The sequence below is a fragment of the Enhydra lutris genome, unplaced genomic scaffold (genome assembly GCF_002288905.1).
Source record: "Enhydra lutris kenyoni isolate GAN:26980312 unplaced genomic scaffold, ASM228890v2 scaffoldscaffold42, whole genome shotgun sequence".
Lineage (NCBI taxonomy): Eukaryota > Metazoa > Chordata > Mammalia > Carnivora > Mustelidae > Enhydra > Enhydra lutris.
In genome coordinates, this window is record NW_019154126.1 from 9,977,622 (window position 1) to 9,994,116 (window position 16,495).

Below are 16,495 nucleotides of genomic sequence, written 5' to 3' on the forward strand. Positions count from 1 at the left end.
CCTGAAGCAACTGTCTTTTGACTTGGCACTGCCTTACACTGAAGCGTCTGCCCTGCCTGGGGACTGTAACCCAAGCCAACACATGCCTCACAGACAGCTTTCTTTAGCCACTGACAGCATAGAGGAACGAAGAGCGTGAAATCGCCCTGGGACAGACGCTTCCCGGAGGGGAGTTGGGTGCTAAGTGTCTCCAAGAGAGGGTGGCATTGCCATCTCCTAATCTTCTATTTAAGGGTAACCACTAGAAAGTCCTTCTTTTCAGGAAAGGAAATAGTTACTATAAGGAAACTGGAGGTGATCGAACCCCTGGAAAAGTTTCCCCCACTTTGAACTTGGCAATGTTTCACTGCAGGTCATGTCCACATGGAAAGCAAGGCTCACCAAAAGACTGAAATCTCCATCTAGAAGGATGCATCCTTTTCCATGCTCAGCTCTGCTTGCTTGTTTTGGGAATACAAGGGAGAATGCACCCTTTGATCAGCCCAGCGCAGCTGATACTCATTCCACCATCTATGTTCAGCCCATGGCCAAAGCAGAGAGGCACTCATGTCACTCGAAAGGGGAAGAAGGAACTCCAGAGAAAAGGGGAGATTCCAGTATCTGCTCAGAGAAAAATGGCAGTGCAAATCTGAATTCAAGCAACCACACTTCCAATCAGCCTGCTGAGACCGCTGAGGATTCACCTGGGTCACTAGAAGGTAAATCAGACTGTGAAGCAGTTACTTTCCAGACTTCTATCCCCAGACCATCAATTATTGAAATGCCAACGGTGAGTTTTCCTAATGCTGTTATAGAAGGAATGGGGTCGGAGGAGAGTTCTGATCATTCAGTGGATGCCCTCAGGAAACAAACTTGTTTAATTTTTTTTTAAGTTTTTTTTTTTTTTTTTTAGATTTTATTTATTTGACAGACAGAGATCACAAGTAGGCAGAGAGGCAGGCCGAGAGAGAGAGGAAGGGAAGCAGGCTCCCTGCTGAGCACAGAGCCCGATACAGGGCTCGATCCCAGGACCCTGGGATCATGACCTGAGCTGAAGGCAGAGGCTTTAACCCACTGAGCCACCCAGGCGCCCCAATATTTTTAGAGAATAAGACTTTGAGGGGAACTCTAACTAGTAAGAGGCAGTGTGTAAAGCCTTTTACATTCTCATAAGGTTCTCAAAGGATAGAGAGGGAGGCAATGAGAATAAGCACTGGGGCCTTAGCAATGGTCCAAACTGGCCTTTCATTAACTGTCCATGGTTTTCGGAGTAAACAGTGTCTAAATAAAAGATTAGTGGTAAGATTGTCTGGGAAGGCTTTTTCTTTTAAACTGTACATGAATTTATTTATATGAAAATCCACAATATAAAAGATTAGATTATAGAATTAAGAGACTGCCCCTACTTAAAATGAATCATGCGGAATAAAAGTAGTTTGGGAAAACTTGGAAATGATGATCATTTTATGCATAGCACTAAAGAAAGGAACTGACCTGTAAAACTATTAATAATATGGCTGTTCCTGTGATAGTTTCCCAACTTAGAGGTAGGAGAAGGAAGTTATTTAAAAAAAAAAAAAAAGTGTTGCTGCTCTCCAAAAGCATCATCTTATTTATTTATTTAATCTGTTATTTATTTAATATGTCTTCTTGTTGGAGGCATTACTGAATTTTAATTGTTGACTATTCTGATTAGATTGGGCTACACAGCCATGTCAAACTTCTTGGTAATCTCAAGAGGCAAGGTTTCTTGAGTTGAGTTTTCCAGAGATACCCTTAGAGCATTTTTTTGGTCATATTCCTGGCCAAGTAGCTTAGGACCAGACTGAAAAATCTGAGAAGTCTTTGGGATCCATTACCAAGAGACACTGATTTTCAAAAATCACTGTTTTCCATATAGTTTAACAAATCATATTTTGTCCGGCTTGCTCACCAAGAGGCCTCTTGGCATTGAAAACTATAAAACAGTGAATATAGGGTTAACATACGTTTTAAAAAAATAGCTTCATTTGATATTCTATAGGCTTATCTTAAATTACTGAATCTTAGCTCTATTGTCTACATCTTTCTGTTCTGAGATTGGATAGAAGATTTCACTAAGCCCTCTGTTATAGCAAGAACTGTAATGGTTTTTTTTTTCCCCTTAACATCACTAAATCAAAACCTAAAACAAACAAACAAAAGTAAAACCATGTATTGTTCAATTTTCAGTTTAAATCCACATCCAGATTAAGATATTTTTAGCAGTACTATAGTTAACTGAGTGAACATCATGGCCAAGTTTTTATCTGTTGCATGTTAAAGGAACCAATGATTTATTGGTTTGATGAGCTGGAAGATTCTGTTAGGTAGAGATTCCAACAACCCAGCACCCCCACCATATATTGTTAAATATGGCAGCAAACACCAAGGGTTTATTTGATTGTATCTTCCTGTTTTAGTTGCATATTTGACACAGAGGCTCAAAGTAAATATGTATATTCATATATAACCAGTTAAACACAGTGGGTAACATCCATATTTATTGTCCACTTGTATAAGCAAAGTCACAGATAGACTACAGAGGTAAGGCAGGCCTTATGATGGAATCAACCCCAATGCAAGATTAAATATAAGGATCCCAAAGAAGACACACAAAAGACAGTTCAAAGGAGGTTGGAAAGGTACACTGCAGTGGAGGTGGAATTTGAGATTGGTTTAGAAGGAAGGTTAGGATTTTTAAAGGCAGAGATGAAGGGGAGGACATTGCAATAAAAGAAAATTGTATGAACAAAACCATGGATGTGGGGGAATGTGGCATAGGGGTAAGTACATCAGATTGGCTAAGATGAAGAGATACCTGGAAAGGTAGATGGAAGCCAAAAATGGGATGTCTTGAATGCTGTGGTCAGAAGTGAACTTAGTGGGGAAGTGGGGAAGCTTTGAGAATTTTGAGCAGAGAAAGGCCATGCTTAGGATTTCATAAAACAGGTAAAGCTTTATAGGATGGATTAGAGTCGAGAAGACAGAGCTGGGGCCATTGTAAAGACCCCGGCCTGGGGATATCATAAAAGGAATGGTAGGAAGTTGAGGTGGAAGGGCCAAGAAGAACGAACCCCAGGGGGTACCAAATGCAGTAGTTGTATGGGTCCCAGACTGGGTGGTGAGGGAAGTGAGACCAAACTGGGAATGATGAAATGAAAACATTGTGAAACTAAGGCCAGGCTGCATGGGAGAAGTGGGCCTTGTGGGAGTGGTAAATGGGCATCTATTGTAGTTCAAATGCAGGGAGCTAATATTTACAGAGCACTTGCCATATGCCAGCCATTCTTCTAAGTGCTTTATAGGGACATTGGTTGTAGTGAGGTGCATATTGTTACAATTCTCTGACACTTAAAGAAGGTAACACACTTGCCTAAGGTCACAGCAGGAGGAAGTGGTAGAGCCAGGATTGAAACTCAGCTCGTTATTATTGCTTGGGTGGTGTTTAGGGATTTACAATCAAATATTCACACATGATCTCATTTGATATGCCACCAAAGTAAAATTTTGTGTGTGTATGTGTATGCATTTATATGTAAGTGTATCTGTATATATAATGATTATAATTATTATTTGCTTTTTATTAATTGGCTTAACCTTTTAAAAATCTTAGATTCATGATGTACAATACTATGGAAGGGGACACTTTCTGCTTTGTATCCTGTTGATGACAAGACTTTGTTGATGACATGGTGGGACTGTTTTGAGATCTTTTGATTAAAAGTGCAATGGAACTGCCCAGATTTTTCATTACCTAGTAATTTTTGTAGTGACATGTTTCCCTCAGCAGATGATGAATGGGCTTCTTTTATTATAATGTTGCCTGGAGGCAAAAGTATTTCCCCTTTTGGGGCGCCTGGGTGGCTCAGTGGGTTAAGCCGCTGCCTTGGGCTCAGGTCATGATCTCAGGGTCCTGGGATCGAGCCCCGCATCGGGCTCTCTGCTCAGCGGGGAGCCTGCTTCCTCCTCTCTCTCTGCCTGCCTCTCCGCCTGCTTGTGATCTCTCTCTGTCAGATAAATAAATAAAATCTTTAAAAAAAAAAGTATTTCCCCTTTAATTCACTGATTCTCATCATTTAAACTGCCATGGTAGAGACAACAAATAATACTCTTTTTTTAGAGCTTCAGAATATAACCATAGCTAAGAAATGGGGACAGGTCCCTCTATTTTTAGTTACCTGGTGTTCAGACAAGAGGGTGATTCTTTAAAATCTGAAACGACATCTGGTCTGAGAGGAAAAGCTCAAGATAGGCCAAGTGAACTAATTAAAAAAGGTGTTTGTTTGTATAAATGTATATGCACATACCTGTATTTATGAAGTGATACCAATTAGTCTTCAATCTTTTTGTGGCCATCTCTTCCCTCTTCCAGGCCTGAAATCAAGGCGATATTAACCCTAACACTGGAACATTTTACAACTTCTGGTATCTTCTGATTGTAATTTTTTTTCTTTTTTAGAGGTCTTGCAAATGAAATGTCTAATAATTGTTGGGATTGTGGAGTTAATGAAACACAGCAGTATGCTGTTTATTTTTCTGGTCAGGAGTTTTTGTGTTCTTACTGTGTGCCAGGACAGCCCTGGCCCTGAGGTAACAGACTGAAGACACAGTTTGTGAAATAGCTTCCATTCCAATGGGAGATAGAGTAAACAGGTGGTGTCAATGCAATATGAGAAGGCTTACAGTCCCAACAATGGACACCTATAAGAGGACATGGAAGAGGCTCCCATCTTAGCCTTGGGAAGACAGGGGAGGCTGGAATATAAGGAGGAGAAGGGTTTTTACCCTATTCTTTAAAAATTGCCTTCCTAGTTGAACGGTGCTATTTTTTCTCCTCACTCTCTCACCCTTCACAATGTTGGCAGTGTAAGAAAGACACAGTTGGGGGTGCCTGGGTGGCTCTGTCAGTTAAGCGTCTGCCTTCGGCTCAGGTCATGATTCCAGGGTCCTGGAATAGAGTCCCATGTCCGTCTCCCTGCTCAGCTGGGAATCTGCTTGCCCCTCTCCCTCAGCCTGTCTCTCCCCCTGCTTGTGCTCTCTCTCTCTAATAAATAAAGAAAATCTTAAAAAAAAAAAAAGACACATTCCACATATGTTCCCACATGAAGCAGCTGAAGACTTTAGAATAGATTGGTAGTTTCAGAGACTTTCTACGGCAGTAGTAAGTTTTTATCCAGTTCTTGCTCTAACCCGGAAGAGAAAGTAATTGTAGTTTGGGAAATCATTCCTGGGTTTTTTTTTTTTTTTTTTTAAGATTTATTTGAGAGAAAGCAAGAGAAAGAGTGGGAGAGACTGCGTGCGCAAATGTACGAGTTGGGGAGGGACAGGGGAGAAAGGAGAGAATCTCAAGCAGACTCCCGCTGAGGGTGGAACCTGACACAGGGCTCAATCTCAGGACACTGAGGTCATGACCCGAGTTGAAACCAAGAGTCAGTCATGCAAGTGACTGAGCCACCCAGGTGCCCCATTCTTGGGTATTTTTAACTTAAAGTTAGTTTTGTAATAAGGAAGGGGAAACAGGGCCTATCTTGGAGTTGACAATTGCACTGCTTTTTATAATAGGCCGGGTTTTGCTAATAGACAGAGAAGAGGTAACCAAAACTTCCCTAGAGCCCAAGCTTAGGCTGTCACTGCTTTTTACGGTCTGAGTCACGGTAGTATCATCTAGAAATGAAGTTTTGTCAGTTATCCTTCTGTAAGACTTAGTTCCTTGATACCTACACTTCGAAGAGCCTGATGTATAAATCAGAATGACTGCTGGTTGTCGGCCTTGAGGACTTGTCAGGGTAGGGCTTACTAAGCCATGTACTTTCTACACAGGAAAATTATCCATAAAGAGAAATGATAACCAGAAATCTGTTGGAGAGTACAGATTTAGAGGAGGAGGGGCTACATATTTTTATTATGGTAAAATATATATAACATAAAATTTACAATTTTAATTATTTTAAAATATACAGTTCGGTGGCATTAAGTATTATCCACAGCGATGTGCAACCATCACTACCATCCATCTCCAGAACTCTCTTCATCTTCTGCAACTCAGACGCTATATTCATAATTCATAAAACACTGACTCCGCATTCACCATTCACCCTTCTTATCTCCTGGCAACCACCATTCTACTTTATGTCTCTATAAGTTTAGTTATTCTCAGTAACTTGTATAATTGGTATCAGACTTTTGTGTACAGCTTATTTCACTAAGCATGTCCTCAAGGTTCATCCATGTGGAAACATGTGTCAACACATCCTTCCTTGTTAAAGCTGAATACCATTCCATCATATGTATATGCTATATTCTGTTTACACTTTTATCTGTCAATGGATGTTTACATCATTTCCACCTTTTGGCAACTGAGAATAATGCTGTTATGAACATGGGTTTACAAATATCTCTTCAAGACCCTGTTTTCAATTCTTCTGAATATATACCCAGAAGTGGAATTGCTGTATCATATGGCAATTCTATCTTTAATTCTTCTAGGGACTGATATACTGTTTTCTATAGTGGTTGTACCAAATACTCCCACCAGCAGTGCACAAAGACTCCAATTTCTCCACATTCATTCCACCACTTGTTTTTAAAGTTTTGTTTATTTGTTTTGATAATAGTCATCATAATGAGAATGAAGTGGTATCTCATTATGGTTTTGATTTTCATTTCTCTAATGATTAGTGATACTAAGCTTCTCTTCATGTGCTTATTGGCTATTTGTGATTTTTAGAGAAATGCCTATTCAAGGCTTTGCCTATTTTTTAAATTGACTTGTTTATTTTTTGTTGTTGAATTAGTGTCCTTTGATGTACAAATATTTCAATTTTGACAAAACCCAACTTATCTATTTTTTTTTCTTTTGTTGCCTGTGCTTTTGGTGTCACATTAAAAAAATCATGCCAAATCTATTAAGTTTTTCTCTATGTATTCCTCTAAGAGTATATGTTAAGGTCTTTGATCTATTCTGAGTTAATTGTTGTATATGGTGCAAAGTAAAGGTCCAAAAGCATTCTTCTGCATGTGGATATTCAATTTTCCCAACACTATTTGTTGGAAAGACTGTCCTTTCCCCTTTAAATGGTATTGGCACCCTTGTGAAAAATCATTTCACCATATATGTCAGAGTTCATTTCTGGACTCTCTATTACATTTCATTGGTTTATTTGTTTGTTTTTATGTAACACACTGTTTTGATTACTGTAGCTTTGTAGTAAGTTTTGAAGCCAGTAAGCCTGAAACCTCCAATTTTGTACTTCTTTTTCAAGATTGTTTTGGCTACTTGGGATTCCTTGAGATTCCATATGAATTTCAGAATGGATTTTTTTCCTATTTTTGCAAAAAAACCCCAACCCCATCATTTGGATTTTGATAGGGATTTCAGTGAATCTTTAGATTTCTTTGGGTAGTACTCTCGACAATATTGGGTCTTCTAATCCACGAATACAGTTTATCTTTCCACTTATTTTTGTCTTCTTTAATTACTTTCAGCAATGTTTTGTAGTTTTCAGTGTAAAAGTCCTTTGCTATAGCTAAATTTATCTCCGATTTTAATACTATTATAAAGTTTCTTAATTTCTTTTTCAGATTACTCATTATTGGTATATAGAAATGCAATTGATTTTTGTCCATGTGTTTTGTGTCCTGTAATTTTGCTGAATTCATTTATTACTTATAATAGTGTGTGTGTGCCCCTGTGTGTGTGTAATCTTTATGGTTTCTACATATGAGTATATCATCTGTGAAAAGGAATAATTTTACTTCTTTGTTTCCAATTTGGATGCCTTTTATTTCTGTTTCTTCTCTAATTGCTTTGGCTGGAACTTCCAATGTTATTCAACAATACTTAGTTGGATAGAGGGGCAAAAATTAACATCCTTGTCTTGTTCCTGATATTAGAGGATAAACTTTTAGTCTTTCAGCATTGGGTATGATGCTACCATTGAATAGTGTGGGCTTTTTATATATGGCCTTTATTGTGCCGAAATACTTTCTTTTTATTCCTACACTGTTGTGTATTTTTATCATGAAAGAATGTTAAATTTAGCCAGTGCTTTTTCTGCATCGATATGACCGTTTTGCCTTTATTCTGTTAATTTTGTCTGATAGTGATTGATATTTTGTACATTGAACTATCCTTGCACTCCAGGAATAAATCCCTCTTGGTCATCATGTAATCTTCTTAACATGTAGTAGAATTCTGCTCACTAGGATTTTGTTGAGGGGTTTTGCATCAATAGTCATTGGGGATGTTGGTCTCTAGTTTTCTTTTTCTTTTCCTTTTTTTTTTTTAAGATTTTGTTTATTTATTTGACAGAGAGAGAAAGAGCACAGGTGACAGGCAGAGGGAGAGAAAAAAGCAGGCTCTCTGCTGAGCAGGAAGCCCGATGCGGGGCTCGTTCCCAGGATCCTGGGATCATGACCTGAGCTGAAGGCAGATGCTTAACTGACTGAGCCACCCAGGCACCCCCGGTCTCTAGTTTTCTTTTCTTGTTATGTCTTTATGTAACTTGGTATCAGGGTAATGGTGACCACACAGAATAATTTAGGAAGTGACCCCTCCTCTTCAATTAGTTTTGGAAGAGTTTGAGAAGGATTGGCATTAATTCTTTACACGTTTGATAGAATTCACCAGTGAAACTATCTTGTCCAAGCCTTTTCTTTGTTGGGAGATTTTTGGTTACTGATTTAATCTTCTTACTAGTTATTGGTCTATTCAGATATTCTATTTCTTCATAATTTACTCTTAGTGAAGAAGAGCTACTTTGATAGCTTCACTGAAGTATGGTATTTATAATCACGATTACCCATTATTAAGCACTATTTATGGACTAGGCTTGATGCTAAGTGCCTTATGTGGATTAGCTAATTTGATCCTTCTATTCTTTTACATTGTTAGTTCCTGATAATCTCAATCATTGCAATGGCTCCTCAGTTCTCTAATATTAAAAGTCAGGTCTTGACAGGGGCCTGCATGTCCCTATACAAAGTATCCCCCATTACCTCTCAGAAATTATCTCCTGTGGTTCACACTGATAGGGAAACTGGGACTCAGTGGAGAGAAGCATCTGAATATTTCCACTCTAAGGTAACCCTTTCAGCAGACTAGGAAGCTCAATTCAACCAATCAAAACATGACTTCCTTGGGCAGTGCAGAACTCAGCTACCAATAACTAAATACCTGTTTATTCTGCTCTCCTTGTCTAGGCTCCATGCCCATCCTTCCTCTTTTTTTGGCACAGTCTTTGTCAAGACCTGGAATGGTTAAATTAACTGGGTTCCTTGGTTAGAATCATATTCCAGCCATGTTCTGTGGGAGCTACATCAAAGCCATATTAATTGGGATTTGGTGTTGGAGAGACTCCTGAATACCTATTAATAGAAAAACACTTGGAGGTATGTGCCCCTATAGGTAACTGATCTCATTCAACAAATTTATTTTTATTTTCAATGTCTTAAAGTTGTCTTGAAGTTGAGCCTTGAGAGTACCATCTGTACTACTTAGAAGCATATTGTAAACTTGTGTATAAACATTTATCACCCTTCATCTCACTCTGAACTCTGCATCCCCCTTATATAAGCATTATAGAGAGCAGCTCTGCTAGGTTGAATTCCACTTTCTGTTACAAACCAGTTTTCCTGCACTTCTTTAGAATTAAATATTTCCTTCCTTTGCTTACGGGCCTAAACAAAAGAGAACAGAATTTTAGGTTACTTATTTTAAAAAAATCCTGTCAAGGAAGATTTCTGCTAGACAGATGATTTGATATAAAAATTTTTAAATAGAAAACAACTTATAAATCCATGGAAATATTAGTTTTCTTTAGAGTCCCTTCATGCTCCCTACCTCCCAACAAGGGGGATATGAGCTGGTGGGAATCCCATCCCATTTCTTTTAAGCCCTGACAATTCTTATGCTAGGTTTCTACTTTCAAAAGATGTTAAACATAGTGGCATGAGAGTGAATGATATACCCAGTGTACTTAGGAATTTTCCAGTCCAGATATTCAGTTGCATCCCAACTAGAAAAGAGATAGCTTCCTGGCTTCTCTGAGAATGAAATAAAATAAATTATCCTCATAAAACCATGAAAATTTACATTGTACAGCTTTGACTATTGGAGACTATCCATAAAAGACTACAGAGGAGGAAAAATGCAAAGTTTTCAGAAAATTGGCATATATATTCCAAGCTAAGAAATAAAAGTTGAGTGTATAATTTCATGAAATTTTAAAGCATCATTTTTCAAGTGAGGTTACTCTGGCATTCACAATTCAGATAAGAATAATAAATATTATCTAAGTAGGTGTTGATATGTTGGAAGGAGAGAAGTACAAAAGGAAGAGGTCAGCCCATTTTTGAAAGCATCTATTTCTGGCTCATCGAGAAAATCTGGCAATCTGCCCATGACCTAGTTGATCCTTTGCCCTCATTTTCACAGGTGGTTAATAAAAGAGCAGGGTTTACTTTGTTCATAGTCAGTGACCTGGAGTGTCTAACCAAAGAGCACCAAGAAGATAACAAGCCACTGACTAGACCCATTTTCCCCAAATACCTGCATCTGTAGAGTTGGAATTTCCATTCTATTCATTATATAACAAGCAGCTGTACTTCAGTTTAAAAATTCCACTATTCTATTCACTGGATATGCTGGAAACAAATTTCTTATGTTCTAGGACACAGAGGGGCTGGTTGAATGAATATGCTATATTAATCATGGTAAGTTAGAGGTTTGTTTGTTTGTTTTTTCCCTCAGCCAAGGGCAAATGTTAACCTGATTTGAATTGCCTTTAGTTTAACACTCACAGTTCTTCCTTTCCAAAGAAAACAGAGCTCATTAACACTTTTTCTTTATTTTTTTAGAAAGATATCAAAAAAAAAAGATTTTATTTATTTATTTGACGAGAGAGAGACAGCAAGAGAGGGAACACAAGCAGGGTAATGGGAGAGGGAGAAGCGGGCTTCCTACTGAAGAGGGAGCTCGATGCAGGCCTTGAACCCAGGACCCTGGGATCATGACTCAAGCCGAAGACAAATGCTTAACAACTGAGCCACCTGGCACCCCAGAACTTTTTCTGATATAAGGCTGACACACTTGGTTTTGTAAATCTGTACCAGGAGAGGTGACAGTTTGGAAATTTGGGAAATTAGAGGAAGACAGAGTCTCCATAAAGGACACAGGACTGCTACGGGAAGTTATCTATGATTCTGCTGTGGGAAGCTGGTTTGTGGTTATCTGGTGCTCAGTTAAACAGAAAGTGACAACTCAGGCAACTGTTAGAACTGAAATACATGGGCATAATTTGGTTATCCACAGTAAAAGAGAAACTCAAATAGGCCACCTGCATGCGGAGAATCAGTTTTTGTAACTCAAAACACCAAATCTCAAAATGATATGCCATACACTATTTATTACTAATGGTAATTAATGTACTGCAATTTTCAAAGTGTAAGCTGACTTTAAATATTTTGTTTTTTCCATAAAAAAATGCACAGTCTTATAAAAATTTAGATATGATATACATACTAGAGCTAATTCAAAATTACCTCATTTCTAAAAAAAATCATCCATATATGTTCAAGTAATCTTCACCAAAGGCAGCAAGAAATACACAATGGGTAAAATGCTCTCAAACAGCACCATATGATACAGAGAAATCATTCATGAAGTGATTTCATTCAATGTCAATCAGTGTGATAGATTTCATTGTTGTCTTATTTTAAGAAATTGCCACATGCACCCCACCCCAATTAGTGCCATCAAGATCGAGGCAAGACCCTCCATCAGCAAAAAGATTATAACATGATGAAAGCTCAGATGATGGCTAACATTTTTTAGTAATATGGTATTTTTTAATGAAATTCACATTGGTTTTGTTAGACATAATGCCATTGGGCACTTTAAGTAGACTATACTGTAGTGTAAACATAACTTTTATATGCACTGGAAAATGAAAAAATTCACTTGATTCATTTTATTGTGATATTTGCTCTATTGCAGTAGTCTGGAACAGACAAAGTATGCCTGTACATAAAACTAAAAAGTTTCTGCATAGCAAAGGAAACACTCAAGAAGATTAAGAGGCAACCTACACACTGGGAGAAAATATTTGCAAACCATATGTCTGATAAGGGGCTAATATCCAAAATACATAAGGAACTCAGACAAATCAATAGCAAAAACTAAATGACCCAATTAAAAGATGGGCAAAGACCCTGTAAAGACATTTTTCCAAAGAAGATATAAAAATGGCCAATGGTTATATGAAAAGATGTTCAATATTACTAATCATCAAGGAAATACAAATCAAAACTACAATGACATATCACTTCACATCTGTTAGGATGGCTATTATCAAAAAGCTGGAAGATAAGTGTTGGAAGGGATGTGGAGAAAAGGTAACACAACTTACACACTGTTGATGGGAATGTCGATTGGTACACATTAGGGAAAGCAGTATAGTGTTTTATCAGAAAATTAAAAGAGAACTATTATATAATCCATATACTCTTACTTCTAGGTACATATCCAAAGGAAGTAAAATTACTTTCTTGAAGAGATATTCGCATTCCAATGTTCATTGTGGCCTTATTCATAGTAGACAAGACATGGAAACAATCTATGTCTTTAAGTGGATAAATGGATCAATAAAATGTGATTGCACACACACATACACACACTGGAATATAACACAATGGAATCCTGTCATTTGTGATAACATGGATAAACCTGGAGGACATACATTAAGTGAAATAAGCCAGATGCAGAAAACCAAATACTGTATGATCTCACTATATGTGAAAGCTAAAAAAGTTGTCCTCATCCTAACAGAGTGGTTGTTGTCAAAGGCTGGGGATGGCGGGAAAAGGTAGATATTGGTCATAGGGTGCAAACTTTCAGTTATAAAATGAATAATTCTGGAGATCTAATGTACAGTATGGTGACTACAGTTAATAACAACATATTGTATACCTGAACTTCGCTAAGAGACTAGATCTTAAGTATTCTTACTACAAAAAAAGAGGTAATGATGTGAGATAAGGGATATGTTAATTAGGTAATCATTTCACAATATATACATATAACAAAACAACACATTTTATACCTGAAAGATGCACAATTTTTATTTGTCAATCATTCTTCAGCATAGCTGGAAAACATCACTCTCACTGATCTGCTTTCTGGTATAATAATTCAAGGGGAAAGGAAGGAGGTGTTAGATCTGGGCAGTTGCTGGCCATCAGGAGGTGCTGATTGTAAATAGTGGGTGTGAGAAAACCATGCAGTAGAAGCTGAATAAAGGGCATGTGGGATGCTATTTAAGGAAGCTCTTGAATGGGACATCCACACATATACCCTGAGCCAGTAAGAAGTCCTCTTCTTCTCTGAGAAATGTTTTCCTTTCTGACTGAGCTGGGTGTTCAGGAGACACACACAGGAAACAGTGATAGAGGAAAAAGACCACTTGATTAGACTCTGGTACAGAGTGAGGCAGTGGTTCTTCCAGAAGCCTCTCATTCTCAGGTCGTTTCCTAGGATCAGAAGGTCTGTCTGCAGGGTTTGACTTTCTGCCAGGACTCGTCTGATCTGGATGCATAATACCCGGGACTCTGTAGGAAGAAGTAACTTGGTATAGTGATGTTGCAAGTTATCCTGGGCTGTTTTTACCACTCAAAATTGTCCAGTAAACATTGGTATCCTCCAACTTTAAGAGGCAGGTAGGGGCTATATGTGTACCCACTCACAACTTGCTCCCCAGTGATACGTTGCAACAAAGAAAGCCTCACATGAATTCTGCCACAGGTACAAATATTTGTTAGCAAGCAGGCCAAAAGAGGGCTTATTCGCTGATCCTATATGCTGAAAGAAGTTCCCCAGCTTCTGTCCTTTGACATAGTGGCCCCTTGCATGAATAAAATAATGTATAGGAATGCAACAATATTCTAACCAAAAACCTTCTATTCAGATGGGATGAAGGTGCACTCTGCTAATGAGAGTCCAGGACCAAATGGAGTTCAAGACCCAGGATGCTATTATAAAGGAGTTGGATTTTGCCACATTCTTATATTTCATTTTGCAAAGGCAAAAATGCTGACCAGTTACATACCTTGAATACCATTCATTTCTCAAGTGAAAAATGATTTCCAAAATCTCTTATCTTACTTAGTGGGTCCTCTTATTCAGATTTAGCTAACCTCATTTGAAGTAAATTTGGTGTAGCTGCCTCTGAACACAGACTCCTGATTGGAGTCCTTCAAATACTAGCCACCTCGAAGCATCAACTCCAAAACTTGGTTTGCTCTCAAGAAAGAACAAGGAAAAGTATTCCAGATTTGGCCTTTGGACATTGCTGGATGTGGATGTGATGCTTGGTGCTGCTGTAACCACCTTGGGAGCAGGGGAGGACAAACCTATAAATAAAAGCAAATAATCTAGAGATGGCAGAGCAGGAAGGCAAGAAAGCATCTGGGTTCTTGAGGATGCCATGGAGTTACTTCAAGTGCAGCTAACTGTAGGTACTATGGTGAGGGTATACTCAAAGTGTTTATGCTGAGGTTATTTTAAAATAACAGCAAACTGTTTCAACAAAGGTGATTAGACCTATCTATCCCCAGGAAATCTCCAGGTGGACTGACAGCCTTCTCAAATTCAATCTGTGCAAAAATGAACTATATTTCCCCCTAAACCTCCTCCACATATTGCTTAGGATGCTTATACCTGCAAGAGATGAAAACCCTACTTAAATTTAGACAGTATGGAAATGTATTATTTCACTTTAAAACAAGCCCCAAGGTAGGGTGACTTCAGGGTTGATTGATTCAGCAGTTCAATGAAGCCATCAAGCATCCAGATTCTCCCATCTCTCTGCTCAGCCATCCGTAATATTGGTTTCACCCTACAAGTGATTTCTTTTGTGGTTATAAAAGGACTACCAGTAGCAGCTGGGTCATATGGTTTCTCCCTCCCACCATTACCCTCCACACACTTTGGACATTTCCTGCTCATTCACCTACTGCTCTGTCCCCTTCTCTGTCCCTCTTCTCTGACACCATCCCCAACACCCTGTTCCAGGTTGGCACCCTGTCCGGGCTAGCCTGGCACTCAGTGTTTACCTCAATTAAAGCACTTCTTAAACTGCACCATGTTTACGTGTCTGACTCTCCACTAGGCTGTGAAGACATGAGGGCAGGGGCTGTATCTTCTTTTCTTTTTATCTATTATGGGTAGCACCTAGAACAGCACTTGGTACATAGAAGATGAATAAATAAAATTAAAACTAGGAGAGAGGTTTATGTTACATGAGTTCTTCTTTTGTCTTCATCATGAGAACTTTGTTTAGTATTACCAACATATTTGTAATCCAATTATCATTTTAGAAACTGGTAGAAATAATTTAAGACTACATCAGGGAGTAGGGCCCACGATAATGTTTCCCCTTGAAGAATGAGCTCTTTATTACTCAGGTTTGAGACAAAAGATCCAGACAAATTTCTTTTGAGGTGGATATGGCCAGGGGAAGTTTCCTTTCAACTGTCCTCGTAGTCCATTTTTTGGACCGCTCAGTGAATTTCCCACATGGCAAAGAATGAGCCACTTTATGCTTCTATTTTCCTACTTGCACAATGAGGATAATGAGAGCTTTGAAGATTCTAGTAGTAGATTGGAAAATATAGGGTAGTAACAACACAAAAAATGATACCATTAAAATGGTAGCAGAGGAGAACAAAGGGATAAATTCACCTCACTACTCTGTGTGACTTTAATAGCATGTGGAGAAGTATATAGATAATACTGTTCACATTATAAGATACCAAACTGTAATAAAGACATTGCTAAGAATGGCCTACATATTTTTGCCCTAGGTGTGGCTTTACAATGCTTTTGGCTAAAAAGAAAAAAAAAATTTTTTTTTTGCTGATTTGCAGAGAATCCAATATCTAAAGACTTTTTTTAGTTAATCTGGTTTTAAGTATCAAGCACATTATTTTGTGCTTAATGGATTAATTTCTGAATCTGAAATAAAAGCTCATGATTTACATGTTATTGTTGAGTTAGGGAGTGTTAAAGGGAAAAAAGGGTAATTCAATTTAATGAGGAACAAATAATCTCAAATAACATGTTCAGCAGGTTATTTCTTCTGTGCTTTCAGTAATCAGTGTGAAATCTAACTTTGAAGCTTTAAAGTCTTCATTCAGTTTTCAATTCAACAGACCTTAATGAGGGTCTGACACACACTGTGTTTGGTGCTGGGCATGCCATGTAGATCCAAGGCCTAAGCCTGCCTTTGAGCTGCTTGCCATTAAGACAGGAGTCAGGCAAATCCACAGCTGCAGAATGAAGTGGTAAATGCCAAAATGGCATTAATAGTTATTTCTGTGGTTTATTATTGAAAACATTTATACAGACTTTTTTCTTTCTCATCCAATGAAATTTCCATAAACCTTAATTTGATCATGTATCAGTTTCTCATAATCACAGGCTCATATTTTTCCCATTTTG

The 16,495-nt window shown here is 38.2% G+C and overlaps 1 protein-coding gene across 1 annotated transcript in view; it reads left to right on the forward strand.

Annotated features, from left to right (window-relative positions):
• Positions 1-352: 352 nt before the first annotated feature.
• The window catches only part of LOC111155534 (family with sequence similarity 107 member B), a 222,360-nt gene continuing 206,217 nt past the window's right edge, over positions 353-16,495 (forward strand). The window contains exon 1 of the mRNA XM_022515709.1: positions 353-769. Within this exon, the coding sequence (XP_022371417.1) occupies positions 356-769 (414 nt within the window). The 5' untranslated portion in view covers positions 353-355. The remainder of the gene's footprint in view (positions 770-16,495) is intronic.